Consider the following 15,625-nt stretch of genomic DNA (forward strand, 5'->3'; position numbering starts at 1 on the left):
CCCAGGTGCACCATACTTGTGCAATCAGTTGGCCAGGTGTACCAGCACTGACCACAAGTCCCAAAGTAGCTCTGGAACTTGGGAATTCTACCATCAGAGGCTACGTGTCTTAAAGGTCCAAGTTGGAATTTACACACAAGGCTGAGAATCGATGTGTCCTGGTCCCAGTCTAGATTCTGGCCATTCCAATAGTCTCCCACTGAAGTTACTGTGTGACATGGCAATATACTACATATTTTTATACTGGAGTATGTGCCTAGGGGACCATGAAGAGTGAATGGGTGGAGAAGAAAGAACATGAGAAGGATTTGGGATACCTCCAATCTACCCTGCTCTCTCTGTAAGGTTAGGATTTCCAGTACAATGTCTTAAAACCAACTCAATGGTTTGAAGATCTCCCTGTGCCTGTCTGCTCCCTTCTGCTATATGTAGCCTCCTGCTGTAAACATAGAAGCGGTGCTCAGATTTGCAATATCAGGAATATGTTAAAGAACACTCAAGATTCTTCTTACAGCCCTTCACAGATATGAGCACTTGACAGTTGATAGTTGCTGTGAAATTGAGGGTTGTTCTGCACAATGCTAAGTGGTTGCATCAATATGAAATAGTTATTGCAGAGTAGTTCCAGCAATCATGTATGCAAGACATCTTAATTAAAGCACCACAATACTAAATCTGAAGTACTGTCCCCATGAAATGGTTCAAAGGTTTACTTAAGTATAGGAATATTTTCTCTTGTCACAGCATTCTAATACATTGGTTGCTTTGTCAAATGATCAGGATCTACATCACTTCATACCTTTTACAAATGAGTAGTCTTGGCATGGAGCCTCAGCCCTTCCCCCACGACTACATATCATCAAATCACAATGCCCACAAATTTCCATCCACTCATTCCTTTGAAGTCCATGCATGCTCATTCTGCAGGAGGGCACAGATTGCACTTTCAGTTGTTCCTGAAACTCTGGCCACACTGACAACCTAAGAGGGCTTTGCCCAATCCACCAAACAAAATATACAAGTGCTCATATCTGTGAAGGGCTGTAAGAAGAGTCTTGAGTGTTCTTTAACATATTCCTGATATTGCAAATCTGAGCATCGCTTCTATGTTTACAGCAGGAGGCTACATATAGCAGAAGGGAGCAGACAGGCACAGGGAGATCTTCAAACCATTGAGTTGGTTTTAAGACATTGTACTGGAAAGACAGAATCAGTTGAGGCCTTCAACAGACAATTGGATAATAATCTGAAGAGAAAACATTTGCAGGGCTACAGGGAAAAGGCAGGGGAGTTGGATTAGGTGATTAAGCTCTTGCAGAGAGCCAGCATGGACACAATGGGCTAAATGGCCTCCTTCTGTGCTGGAACCTTTCTATTATTGTATGAAATAGTCAGGTCGATGACCTCTCGTCAGAACTGGAACCATTGACTTGAAATATTAACTCTGTTTCTCTCTCTGTAGATGTTGCCTGAGCTGCTGAGTATTTCCAGCATTTTCTGCTTTTATTACTGATTTCCAGCATCCACCGTATTTAGCTTTGGTATTGGGTGTATTGGAATGTTTTTATATAAAGTACTGCACAATATAAAATAATTTCCATTATGAACATGCTCAAACATAAGAACATAACATAAGAATGTAAGAAGTAGGAGCAGGAGTAGGCCACTTGGCCCCTGGGCCCTGCTTTGCCATTCAGTAAGATCATGGCTAATCCACTTTCCTGCCTGCCTTTACTCCCTGCTAACCCTTACTCCTTTGCAGATCAAAAATCTGTTTAACTCAGCCTTGAATATATTCAATGATCCAGCTTCCACTGCTCTCTGGAGTAGAGAATTCCAAAGATTAACGACCATCTGAGAGAAGAAATTCCTCCTCATCTCCATTTTAAATGGGAGACCTCTTATTCTGAAACTGTGCCCCCTAAGTTCTAGATTCTACCACGAGAGAAATATCCTCTCAGCATCTATCCTGTCAAGCCCCCTCAGGAGCTTATATGTTTCAATAAGATCACCTCTCATTCTTCTAAACTCCAATGAGTATAGGATCAAGCTACTCAACCTTTCCTTGTAAGATAACTCCTTCATCCCAGGAATCAACCTGGTGAACCTTCTCTGAACTGCCTCCAATGCAAGTATATCCCTTCTTAAATAACAAGGACAAAACTGTCTGTTGTACTCAAACTGAACAACTTCTGCTACAACATAAACTTGGCCTGGAGTTTCTGCATGATTTCTGCTCAGATATCATCTTAATCTGATGGAATCAATTTAAATAGCACCTAAGATCACGGGAGTTTAAGTATAAGTTAGCTGCGTCCACAAATACTTTTACTGGAGTATCTGTGATCTTTTATGCTGGTTCAAAAGTCCATTCACCCTAAGCAGAGCCCAGGCACAAAACTGGCCATGCCCCCACTCCAGGTCAGAATGATGTGTGTTTGCCGATTGTGCCCATTCATATCTAGTCATCACATTGCGCCCAGATGCTCGGATGATCAGGCACCCGTGGTCACATGATTCTAACTTTAAATACATGTACCTGCTGTGAGCAGCAGTCAATTAAAGTCTGATCCAGGTCTCTTTCTTCTGCAGCTGCTGCAAATATTTAAGTTACTTGAAGTTGATCTGCTTTTGGTGCTTAAGATCTGTGACCAGCAATCAGCTGAAGCCACACAAGTGCCCCTACTCCACTGCAGTAATTAATGAATTGAAAACAGTAATAATCAGCACTCAATTAAAAAGTAAGATTAAGAGGATTAAATCAATCAATTGATCTCTCCTGTTTAAAAAGTTGAAGAATGGCTCATTTCCTGGCCATCCCATTCCCCTTTGTGTTGCTGAAGGATGCTGTTCCAGTCACAAAGCATTCCTGATTGATTGCGCTGATTCGCTGGTGAATTTACATTTGGGCATTTGTGAATGACCTTGTGCAGAAATTTGAGTGTAATTTCACCTTGATAAAACTGACAATGTCCAGCACATTTGGTGCACATTTTGCTGATTGTGCACCCCCAGCTGGATTTCCAGTCAATTTACACAGTACTGCAAATCTTTAACTGGATTTGGGGGTGGGGATGTGGCATCTAGGTGGACATGTCTTCCACCCGCCCGTCTATGTCTCAGCAGTAGTTTGACAGTATGTCTCAGAGCATGCCTGGACCTCCCCAGGAATTCCTCCCACTTCACCTCACTGAAGCCTACCAGATCCCAAACTTGCTAAAGTAGGTGTTAGTATGGTTCCGAGCCTTTAGAAGTCTCCAAAAAAGGTGAGCAAAAGTAACAATCCTAAAGGGCTGAACGACCTTATGAATGCAGACCCTGGGTTCACTGTGGGAATTCAATTTCATTTTTCTCCTGCTCTTCAGCCTTAGGCTCCCCCACCATCAGGGTGCCAGTCTGACTTTACACTGGAAAAGTGGGACAGGAGCCTCTGTTCCACCTCTACACATGTATGCAGCCCACCCGAGTATCTAAAATGCTCTATCTCCGAGATTTGGGATGGGTCAATATTGGGACAATGATGTCTCACCCCACCGCACTTTCACTTCTTAAAATGGTTGATGGAATTTCAGACTCATTGAGGGTAATTGTGATTTTGGATGATAATATAAAATGGGTGATACCGATTCAGCTGTGCCTTATATCTTTCCCGACTTTCATTTCAAAATGAAAATCACCCAAAATCAACATTACTCCCACTTTGTTTAAATTGAAAAATAAAATTGCTGGAAAGTCTAAAAGAGAAGAGAGGCTATTATGCTTCTCATGTATACATATCATCTGAAGTTTAGGGGACTATTTCACTGGTACAACTTCAGCAGGACAAATCCTCCACCCACTTAAGTGCACGGCGATAGACCCCATTCTAAATGCCTGAGACAGTCATTCATATGGCCAGTGTGTGTGCATTGTGCCTGGAAAGGTGCAGTGAAATGAAATGAAAGTCGGGAGAGATGTAATGCACAGCTGAATCGGTATCACCCATTTTATATCATCATCCAAAATCAAAATTACCCTCAATGAGTCTGAAATTCCATCAACCATTTTAAGAAGTGAAAGTGCGGTGGGGTGGGACATCATTGTCCCAATATTGACCCATCCCAAATCTCGGAGATAGAGTGGTGCCTGCCCCGAGCTGCCGGTGGAAAGCTGGAGCAGCAGCACGTTGCTCCTACGGTGGAGCAGAGACCATGAAGAGATGTCTCCGGTTCAGCTTCCAGTGGAGCAAGCGGTCTTCCTCAGGAAGATAATGAATCCAGTCAAAGCAATTCCCTTTTCACAAGCTTAGGGCGGCACAGTGGCGCAGTGGTTAGCACCGCAGCCTCACAGCTCCAGGGACCCGGGTTCAATTCTGGGTACTGCCTGTGTAGAGTTTGCAAGTTCTCCCTGTGTCTGCGTGGGTTTCCTCCGGGTGCTCCGGTTTCCTCCCACAAGCCAAAAGACTTGCAGGTTGATAGGTAAATTGGCCATTATAAATTGCCACTAGTAGAGGTAGGTGGTAGGGAAATATAGGGACATGTGGGGATGTGGTAGGAATATGGGATTAGTGTAGGATTAGTATAAATGGGTGGTTGATGGTCGGCACAGACTCGGTGGGCCGAAGGGCCTGTTTCAGTGCTGTATCTCTAAACTAAAACTAAACTAAGCTCCACTGGGACTCAGGCAAGCTCTCAGAAGACATAAGTTCCACTTAGGTTTACCTAGGGTGTAAAGGGTGCAATTCCCAGGGTAGCCAAGGCACACACTATTGAAGTGGTGGGGGGAGGATCCACTCATACCCTCTCACAAAATAGGAGGATGAGAATCATAGAACTGGGTTCGGCCCCATTTCCTGGAATCCATTCTGAAACCCATCAACTTTGCCACTAATTAGAATTCTAGGGCCAATACGTTTGCTAATTTCTAAATGCTAAGAGAAAATAGCTTTTTAATGTTTTATTTTCAAAAATTTTCTTGTCTTTCTCTTTCTGCCCTTTCTATCTCTACCCCTTTATCCCTTTCTTCTTGAAGTCTGTACACCCCATATACCTTCCCCTGCTGAGAGTAAAAGATTGGAGACTTGCTCCCAAACCTCCATCAGTACTGCTCTACAGCTTTATGCTAAGAGGTCTTGTAAAGGCATTCATTGTGCCTGGCTCCCTTTCTGCCCATGTACAGGTAAGCATTCAGTTCTGCTCAATGGCCCCCACACAGTAAATCTCTGATGTGGACCTCTTTTCCTACAGCTTCCTCTCATTTTTGATATGATATGCAGTAGACACTATTCTCCCCTCAGAGAACTCTTAAATGGTGTCCCAACTAAATAACCAATCGTTGTGTTCTCCACAGGTTGGAACTGGCGTAGGTGCAACCATATTAATTGTCTTAGCAGTGGTAACGTCACTGCTATACAAAGGCTCGTGGAAAGCAGATTTACAATTGCTAATTATCGGAATCATCAACCCACTGATTGGTTACGTGATTGGTTTCATTTTGGCTTTGCTTGTACAGCAATCATGGAAGAGGTAAATGAACAGACCAACTGCGTATCTTTCGAGCCGCACAGTCCTCATGCTGCAGAAGCACCATGTTAGATCATAGGACTGCCCTTCCCAGTGGTTTTCTGACATTGTGCAGGTTTCCCTTAATGCATTGTGTTATATGAGGCAAATAAATTATTGCTATCTATATACTTGTTCTCAGGCTGTGGATAATGCTGGCTAGACTATATTTATTGCTCATCCCTAATTGCCCTGAGCTCCAGTATTTATGGTAATGGTGCTCCTACAATGGTGTTAGGTATGGAATTCCAGGATTTTGACCCAGCAATAGTGAATGAATGACAATATACGTCCAACTAAGGATGGTGTGTGATCTGGAGAGGATTATATAGCTGCTCTTGGCCTTCACGGTGGTAGAGGTCGCAGAAGAAAGAAGTGCTGTTGAAATAACCTCGGTTATTCTTTGAAGGTGGCAGGACAAGTTGAGAAGATATAAGCATATGGGATCCTTGGCTTTATATATCATACAAAACAAGTTTTCATCGGTTAGGCCCCAACTGGAGTTCTATGCCAATACTAGTAACCACACTTTATGACGGCTATCCAGTGATAGAAGGGTTGGTAAACTGACAAAAGAACCAGAGATGAGATTAGAATTTTTTTTATGCAATGAGTTACGATCTGAATACACTGCCTGAAAGGGTGGAGGAAGCAGATTCAATAATAACTTTCGAAAGGAAATTGGACAAACACTTGGGGAAAAATTTGCAAGGCTATGGGGAAGGGGCATGGGACTGGTAATAATTGGATAGCTCTTTCAAAGAGCTGACATAGGCACGATGGATGAATGAATGAATGATTACCTTTGACAATAACTTGCTGCTTTTGCACCTAGAATTTCAACTGGGTTCTCCAGATTCTGCACTGTAACTTTAGCTCATGATTGGTGCGTATAACTACATGCCATTTCTCCAGGATTTCTGTCGATTATCCATCAAAATTACAGTGAGCAATCAGGAGAACCCCCACTGAAATCTTTCACCCCGGTTTTTAGCTTGCAGGCAGCTCTGTGTGGTAGCTTCAATAGGTTTATACCCTACTTTAAGATATACTTGGTGCACCTCCTGGTACACCCTTTTGCACTCTGCTTTGTATCACGGTTGGCCTCCTGGTAGTATACAATTTTCTGCTGATAATGCCCACAGCATCTCATGGATACCCAGTTTTGGTTTGCTGGATCTGACTTTTGTCTGTCTCACTTATATGGTGGTAGTGCCACACTACATGATGTAGGCTGTCCTCAAGATGCAGTCAAGATTTCACAAAGATTGTGTAGTCGTCACTTGTGTCACTGTATTTTGGACAGATATATCTGCAAAAGGTGGGCTGGTGATAACAAGGCCACATAGGTTAATTCCTCATGTTGGTTCCCTCACCCCTTCAGGACTCAGCCAGCCTGGTTGGGAGCAGGTGCTGGACATCAAAATCTCCCACTCAGAGTATATTCTTTACCCTTGCTGCTCTCAGATTCCCCCATGTGATGTTCAACATGGAGGAGTACTGATTCATCAATTAGTATGGGGAGGGATGAGAGGGGAATAGTAGATTGTGATTAGCAGGAGGTTTCCTTGACTTTCTTTAACCTAAAGACATGAGACTTCATAGGGTCTGCAGTCAATGCTAAGTATTCCCAGGGTCACCCCAGGTCAGATATTACTGCCCTCGCTGCTGGTGGGTCTGTTCTGTCAGTGAGACAGGACATACCCAGGATGGCAATGCAAGTGGCTGGGATGTTGTCTGCTGGACACGATCTTTTGTGTTGACTACGATAAGCTGTGGCTTGACCACTATTCTGATTTAAGATATCGTGAATTCCTATGAATATTTTTCAAGGGAAATAGTTTATTGTATATAATTTAAGCTTTGTGGTTAATAACCGTGATATTGAGATAAATAGATCAAATGAGTTAAACAATTATTTAATAAATGTGCTATACAAACAACTAATATAATTTAAGAATAGCTGTTTCATGTTGAAGGTGGCTTAATTACATATTAAGATATGCACTGATTATAATTTAATTGTTTTTGTTTTCTCACAGGTGTCGGACAGTAGCATTAGAAACAGGAGTACAAAATGGGAACCTGTGTGCAACAATCCTAATGATATCCTTCAAGGAAGAGCTACACTCCATGTTTGCATACCCTTTCATTTATATTTGTGCTCAAATATTTCATGGATTAATGTTTGTAACAGGTAGGTGCATTTGTTTTGAAATGAAAGACACAACTATAAAATTTTGTGCACAGTCCACAGCTTAGCATACATACATCCTGACCAGTGGTAATGCTACGACTGACAAGATTTGTCCTGTGGGGTGGGGGATGCAGAGGCGGAAAAAGTTGGGTGAGAAATATAGACATTTTTTAGATAATCTCAAAACTTCAATTCTTGCAGGATACCAAAAAGTAGATGAGAAAATATATTAGTACCAGAAGGAATAAAACAAACACTTTACACAGTATTCTGACCATCAGTCAACATATGCCATTTTAGATTGAAGTGATATATGACTTTAACCCCTTATAGGGACTAAACCAAATCTCCTTTAATCAAGTTCAAACCAGACAAATTCTCAGACACTTATTTGGGTCCAAAGAATTGTACTAGCTTTCCCTCAAAGGAAGAAAACCAATAGAGAATATTGCCATCTTTTGGATAGCCTATGTTTAATATTTATGGCTAAGTCATAAATATCCCAGATATTATAAGGGTCTGGGAAACTCTCTTCAATACGTATCTCTCCACTTAAAGAGACACAGAGAGGGGGTTCTTGTATACAGAATACTACACGAGATGATTTATTAACTTTTATAGATTTATTAAAGAATTTAACATGTAATAAACTTAAGTGAATAAGTATATCACAATATTAAATATTACTGAGATGTAACACACATTCTTATTTCTAACATCAAATCCAAAAGTTTTACCTTGCTAATGTTACAGCAAAATTATCCTAGAATATCAAAGAACAAAGAACAGTACAGCACAGGAACAGGCCATTCGGCCCTCCAAGCCTGCGCCGATCTTGATGCCTGCCTAAACTAAAACCTTCTGCACTTCCGGGGACCGTATCCCTCTATTCCCATCCTATTCATGTATTTGTCAAGATGCCTCTTAAACGTCGCTATCGTACCTGCTTCCACCACCTCCCCCGGCAGCAAGTTCCTGGCACTCACCAGCCTCTGTGTAAAGAACTTGCCTCGCACATCCCCTCTAAACTTTGCCCCTCTCACCTTATCCAGAATATCCATCAAAATTTAAAGTAAACTTTTACCTTAAATCCCCCAAGCAAGGCATGGGATGATAAGTGGTGTTTGAGGATACAACACCCCTAAATTTTGCTTTCAAAACCTCTCATTTTTATACTATTTCTAAGGTGTCATCTGACTTCTAGCATTTATGTGAGCTTCCTGTGTTCCTTTTAAAATCTATATTTGATAGTATCATGAACTAACTCTCCACTTAATGTTTTACTAGAAACCCCCTGTTTCCTGAAGTTGTAAGCCTTTATCTGGTCAAAATGTTTATAATTGTGTTTACTTAACCTCTTATTCCTGTAAGTCCATTTTCTATAATAGCCTTTTTTATGGTACCTTAAAGCAACCTCCGGAACCGATTTGTCTGTATAAACAACCCCATAAAATAATTAAGTTTATTGCTACCTCTTACTGAGGTCACACAGGATATTTCAATGTGTGTGTTTACCTTCCAATTCCCTGGAAACAGAAATTCTATTCTAACAGGGACCTTGAAATATTTAACTCCACCTTCTTAAAGGGGAATTTCAGTGACGTCTGAAAACTGTCCATCCATTCAATCTTTACTTCTAAAAGGTATAATACACTATTTCCAAATTCTACTTAATTAAGCCTATTATACCTATATTCCATCACAAGATTACATGATTTTGAAACAAAACTGCTCTAAGCAAGTAAATAAACCAGTCTTAGCAATCACTAAGGTAAAATAGTAGTATATGCAGATACACTGTTATGAAAGTACTTCCATTTTTTGTTAAATTTTGAGGACTTGTATTTTAAAACTACAAAAAGGATTCCATAGATGCTGGTCTTTGTGTTTTAAAAAAAAAACAAAGACATTGTTAGGTCTTTTGGACTTGGTTTGTAAACATTCCTTACTGGATGCTTCCTGACCTGCTGAGTATTTCCAGCACTTTCTCTTTTTATTGCCCTTTCATAAAACCATGTTGACTCTGCCTGATTGCATTATGATTTTCTAAATGACCTGTTACTACTTCCTGAATAATAGATTCCAGCACTTTCCCAACGACTGATGCCAGGCTGACTGGACTATAGTCCCTTTTTTCTGTCTCCCTCCTTTCTTGAATAGCGATACCATATTTACTGCCTTCCAATCCACTGGGACCTTTCCAGAATCTAGAGAATTTTGGAAGATCACAACCAGTGCATCCACTATCACTGCAGTCTCCTTTAGAACCCTAGGATATTGTTATCAGGTCCTGGGGATTTGTTGGCATTAATTTCTCCAGCACTTTTTCTTTATTAATGTTAATTACTTTACGTTCCTCATTCTCATTGGATCCTTGGCCTTCTACCGTTTCTGGTATGTTTCTTGTGTCTTCTACTGTGAAGACAGACACAAAATATTTGTTTAAAATCTCTGCCATTTCCTGATTTCCCTTTACAATTTTGCCTGTCTCAGCCTCTAAGGAACCCACATTTACCTTTGCTAGTTGTTTTATTTTTTACATACTTATAGAAGCTCTTACAATCTGCCTTTATATTTTTGGCTAGTTTACTCTCATATTCTGTGTTCTCCCTCTTTATTAATGTTTTTGTCATCCTTTGCTGATATCTAAAACTCTTCCATTCCTCAGTCTTACGACTCTACTTGGCAATTTTATAACCCTCCTCTTTTAATCTAATATTATCCTTAATCTCTTTAGCTAGCCACAGGCTTCAGGCTTCTACACCAGTTCTTGACCAGATGGCTGTTTTTGAGTATCTGATAGGATAAAGGCAAAAGGATAGGGTTAGTTTCAGGAAAAGTGTTGGGGGAGCAAGAGGTGCATGCTTACACCGTCTTTAGCTCATAAATTATGAGAGATTGTGGGATAAGGGGGAAGTGGGATGTAAGAAGATGGATCAAGTAGGAATATACTGTCATCTGCTATGTTTTCAGCCCCACCACTGGCCACAACCTCATTCAGCACTGTCTCTTCAATGGTGGTAAAGGCATGCTACTGTGTTTGTTCCCTGCTGGTAAGATGTTGCTGCTGCCTCTGATTATGGGCCACCTTTGTCCTGCAAGAGAGAGGGGAGTGTGCCAGTGAGTGTGGTGCAACGTGTTTGGGTGATGTGCTAAACATCATAGTCAAGCATAGTTAAAAGCATGTGCAAGCTGTGAAACATGAGGGTGAGGCTTGCAGTGATGCTACTTATATGAGGGTGAGGCGAGGTAATGAATGTTGGGTGTGAGTTGCGCTTGACAGAGACTGTTGGTAGGTAAATGAAAAGGGAGTTGTGAATGGAGAAGTGTGTGAGGTTAGTGGTTCATTTGTAAGGGTATGGCATGTAAAGATGCATTCACTAACCATGACCACTCATGCAAGGTCATTGAACTATTTGTGCGACTGCATCCAAGTCCTTCGCACTAGCTTACTGGCATTGACTGTGATGGCTATCTACTGCCACTGCCTTGGTAAAGTCTGTCTGGGGGGTCTCCTGGCCCCTGAGGGAAGAGGACTTCATTCCTCCTGTCCAGCTCCTGCACCAAAGCCTCAGTGCTGCACTGGGGAACCTAGGAGCCTGACCTCTGGCTTGTTGCACCATTTTCACTCCTCTTTCTGCTTATACACTCCTCTTTAACCATTCCAACAGCTGCTACAGCCAGTCTGCTCCTCCCCTTTAAGCAGTACAGGCTAAATTTAAGTGATATTGGCCTCGCACAAACTTGGTCACCCTGCTAAGGCATGCAACAACTCAATAGCTGTTTAATGCTGGGCTGCACACCACTATCATTTAAATTATCAGGCAGCATGAAATTTACATGCTGCCTGCATCACTATGAACAGACAAAGGTTAATCACATGTCTCAACCCCCATGACTGGTTACTAGCCTCATCCAATTTTTCCTGAACTCTTGAAGGCAGTAAAATTTTAGTTAAGGCTATCGTGGATCAATCGAATAGCTGGTGCTGCTCATGACAACTTCCCTTTTCACCTCAGAAGATGTTCAAACTTCCTGATGCAAATTTTTAAATGCTAATAGATGTACAATACAGTTAACATTGAAAATCATTGATAGAATCTTGTTTTGTTTATAATATATATTTTTTTGTTACAATCAGCTTACCAGCTATACAAAAGATTTAAAAAGCCCTCTGCTGAACCTGTGGATTCATCTCTGTCCATAATATAACACAAGAAGGATGTCAACACCCAAGCAGGGAGGACAAGGCACCAGCTGAGCGCAGTATTTCTAAAATGACTGAGCCAATTTAACAAGATTTGAACTCTTCATAGATTGGCAGATCCTACAGAATGAATAGATTTCTTCCTGTAATGCCTGCTGAGTATCTTCCCGTTATTTTATAATTTCTGATATACTCCATATTCCCCTTTAATTTATTTCTAACTTTGCTGACATGATGCACTAGGGCTCCTGCCCTTCATATTGCATTGCATTGCCAATAAAAATGAGCGTTCAGACATTTGTCTATTTAAACTCAAGTGCACCAATGGCAGCATTAATTCAGATACTTTTTTTTAAGCTTTACAAAAGCCATTGTTGGTCAAAAATAAAGGAAAATGCACATACAATTGCAGTTTATGGAAACTTCGACAAAATAAACACATTTACATTTTGGATGGCTAGCTTCAAATTCAAGCTGAACCGTAGTGATGAACCCACGAAGCATAATTTAGCTGTGTCTCACTTGTACACACTGTCATGTGCACTTGACTTTGTGTTGGAAATGCCAAATAACATTTAGTCAATGCGTGTACCCCCAGGATGGTATTATGTGAAGATACCAAAAATTAAACTAGATTAATGAGCTAAGTTTTCTTCATGATTGAGGATTTTACATCTATCTTGACAATAATAGACAGTATTAGTTATCTTTTAGTAATTGTAGTTTGTTTAAAGTATTTTTCCTTGCCAAATATATCAACTCCATATTCTGTACTGTGAATGCAAGAATGTTCAATGTACAAATAATAACATACCCACTTTAAGTAAGCCATTCCGTTAAACCAGAAATGTTTACCTTAGAATGTTTTAGATTCCAAATATTTATATTCTGTATTACAACATTAGAAAAATTTCATTAGAATAAACATTTATTTTAATCACTGATTTTAATTATTTTACTATTGTTGGCCTGTCTTTTTGTGGGATATGTCGGAAATTCCTTGTTCCAGTCCTACTCAGGCCCCCTACCCCAACTCTTTTTCCGGTACATTGATGACTGTATCGGTGCCGTTTCCTGCTCTGGAACTAGAAAACTTTATCAACTTTGCTTCTAATTTCCACCCTTTTCTCACCTTTACCTGTTCCATCTCCAACACTTCCCTTCCTTTCCTTGACTTCTCTATCTCCATCTCTGGGGATAGGCTGTCTACGAATATTCATTATAAGCCCACTGACTCCCACAGCTACCTTGACTACGCTTCTTCACATCCTGCTTCCTGTAAGGACTCCATTCCATTCTCCCAGTTTCTTCGCCTACGACGCATCTGCTCTGATGATGCTACCTTCCACGACAGCGCTTCCGATGTGTCTTCCTTTTTCCTCAACCGATGATTCCCCCCCACTGTGGTTGACAGGGCCCTCAACCGTGTCCGTCCCATTTCCCGCATCTCTACCCTCACTCCTTCCCCTCCCTCCCAGAACCGTGACAGGGTTCCCCTTGTCCTCACTTTCCACCCCATCAGCCTCCATATCCAAAGGATCATCCTTCTCCACTTCCGCCACATCCAGCATGATGCCAATACCAAATGCATCTTCCCCTCCCTTCCCCTGTCAGCATTCCGAAGGGATTGTTCCCTCCGCGACACCCTGGTCCACTCCTCCATTACCCCCACCACCTCGTCCCCTTCCCACGGCACCTTCCCCTGCAATTGCAGGAGGTGTAATACCTGTCCTTTTACCTCCTCTCTCCTCACTATCCAAGGCCCCAAACACTCCTTTCAGGTAAAGCAGTGATTTACTTGTACTTCTTTCAATGTAGTATACTGTATTCGCTGCCCACAATGTGGTCTCCTCTACATTGGGGAGACCAAGCGCAGACTGGGTGACTGCTTTGCGGAACACCTCCACTCAGTCCGTAAGCATGACCCCGAGCTTCCGGTTGCTTGCCATTTCAACACTCCACCCCGCTCTCATGCTCACATCTCTGTCCTGGGATTGCTGCAGTGTTCCAGTGAACATCAACGCAAGCTCAAGGAACAGCATCTCATTTACCAATTAGGCATACTACAGCCTGCCGGACTGAACATTGAGTTTAATAATTTCAGAGCATGACAGGTCCCCCTTTTTATGCTTAGTTAATTTTTCTTTTTTTCTTTTTCCTTTTTTATTTGGTTATTTTATTTTAGGTTTTTCAGTTTGTTTAGTTTGTTTCCACTGTGCTTATCCACTGTTTTGTTTTTTTTAATGTGTTTTTTTATGTTCGTGCTTGGAGTGCTTTGTGCTTTACAGTCATTCACACCCTATCTGTACTAACACTTTGTCTTTCAGCATGCCATTAACATACCGTTTGTCTTTGCTCCATGACCTTCTGGTCAGTTATTCTCTGTGACCTTGTCCTATCAACGCCTTCACCTTTGTTATCTCTTGCCCCACCCCTGCTTTACTTGCTTAAAACCTTTTACATTTCTAATATTTGCCAGTTCTGAAGAAGGGTCTCTGACCTGAAACGTTAACTCTGCTTCTCTCTGCACAGATGCTGCCAGACCTGCTGAGTATTTCCAGATTCTATGGATGTGTTTTTTTTAACCAGGTTCACCAAAGGGACACTTGAGATGTTGTTTGAAAACCACCTTGGCTAACCAACAGAAAACAGAGAGTCGGGATAAATGGGTCTTTTTCTGTTTGGCAAGATGTAACTAGTAGGGTGCCACAGGGTTCGGTTCTCGGGCCCCAACTATTTACAATCTATATAAATGACTTGGATGCAGGTTTAGAAGGTACTATAGCCAAATTTGCAGATAACACTAAAATAGGTGGGATAGTAATCTGCAATAGAGAAATAAGAAATCTATAAATGGATAGGGAAAGATTAGATAAATGGGCCAAAATTTGGCAGATGGATTTTAATGTGGATAAGTGTGAGGTTATCCATTTTGGTCGGAAGAATAGAAAGGCAAATTATCTAAATGGAGAGAAACTTCAGAGTGCTTCAGTGCAGAGGGATCGCAGAAAAGTAGTATGCAGGTACAGCAGGTGATAAGGAAGGCAAATGGAATTTCGGCATTTATTGCTAAAGGAATAGAGTATAAAAGTAGGGAAGTGTTGCTGCAACTGTACAGGGCATTGGTGAGACCGCACCTGGAGTATTGCATACAGTTTTGGTCCCCTTACTTGAGAAAGGATGTAGTTGCATTGGAGGCAGTTCAGAGGAGATTCACTAGATTGATTCCAGAGATGGGGGGACTTGTCTTATGATGCGAGTTTGAGCAGTTTAGGCCTTTACTCTCTGGAGTTTAGAAGAATGAGAGGCGATCTAATTGAGGTATATAAGATGGTTAAGGGGATTGACGAAGTAGACAGAGAAGATGTTTCCTGTTGTGGGGCGATCTAGAACGAGAGGTCATAGTTTTAGGATAAGTGATAGCAGATTTAAAACAGAGATGAGGAGAAATTACTTCCCTCAAAGGGTCGTGAGTCTGTGGAATTCACTACCCCAAAGTATGCTGGATGCTGGGACATTGGGTAAATCTAAGGAGGAGATAGACAGGATTTTAATTAGAAATGGGTTGAAGGGCGATGAAGAACGGGCAGGAAAGTGGAGTTGAGGCCAAGACGAGATCAACCATGATCGTATTGAATGGCGGAGCAGGCTCGAGGGGCTGAATTGCCTACTCCTGCTCCT

General features: G+C 41.5%; 1 protein-coding gene across 1 annotated transcript in view; it reads left to right on the forward strand.

The window, feature by feature from the left end:
* LOC137349174 (sodium-dependent organic anion transporter-like) overlaps window positions 1-12,850 on the forward strand; it is a 54,036-nt gene extending 41,186 nt beyond the window's left edge. Inside the window, exons 4-6 of the mRNA XM_068014621.1 lie at window positions 5,329-5,504; window positions 7,583-7,737; window positions 11,879-12,850. Of these exons, the coding sequence (XP_067870722.1) occupies window positions 5,329-5,504; window positions 7,583-7,737; window positions 11,879-11,949 (402 nt within the window). The 3' untranslated portion in view covers window positions 11,950-12,850. The remainder of the gene's footprint in view (window positions 1-5,328; window positions 5,505-7,582; window positions 7,738-11,878) is intronic.
* Window positions 12,851-15,625: the final 2,775 nt, after the last annotated feature.

This window comes from Heterodontus francisci, chromosome 1 (assembly GCF_036365525.1).
Source record: "Heterodontus francisci isolate sHetFra1 chromosome 1, sHetFra1.hap1, whole genome shotgun sequence".
NCBI classification, from domain to species: domain Eukaryota; kingdom Metazoa; phylum Chordata; class Chondrichthyes; order Heterodontiformes; family Heterodontidae; genus Heterodontus; species Heterodontus francisci.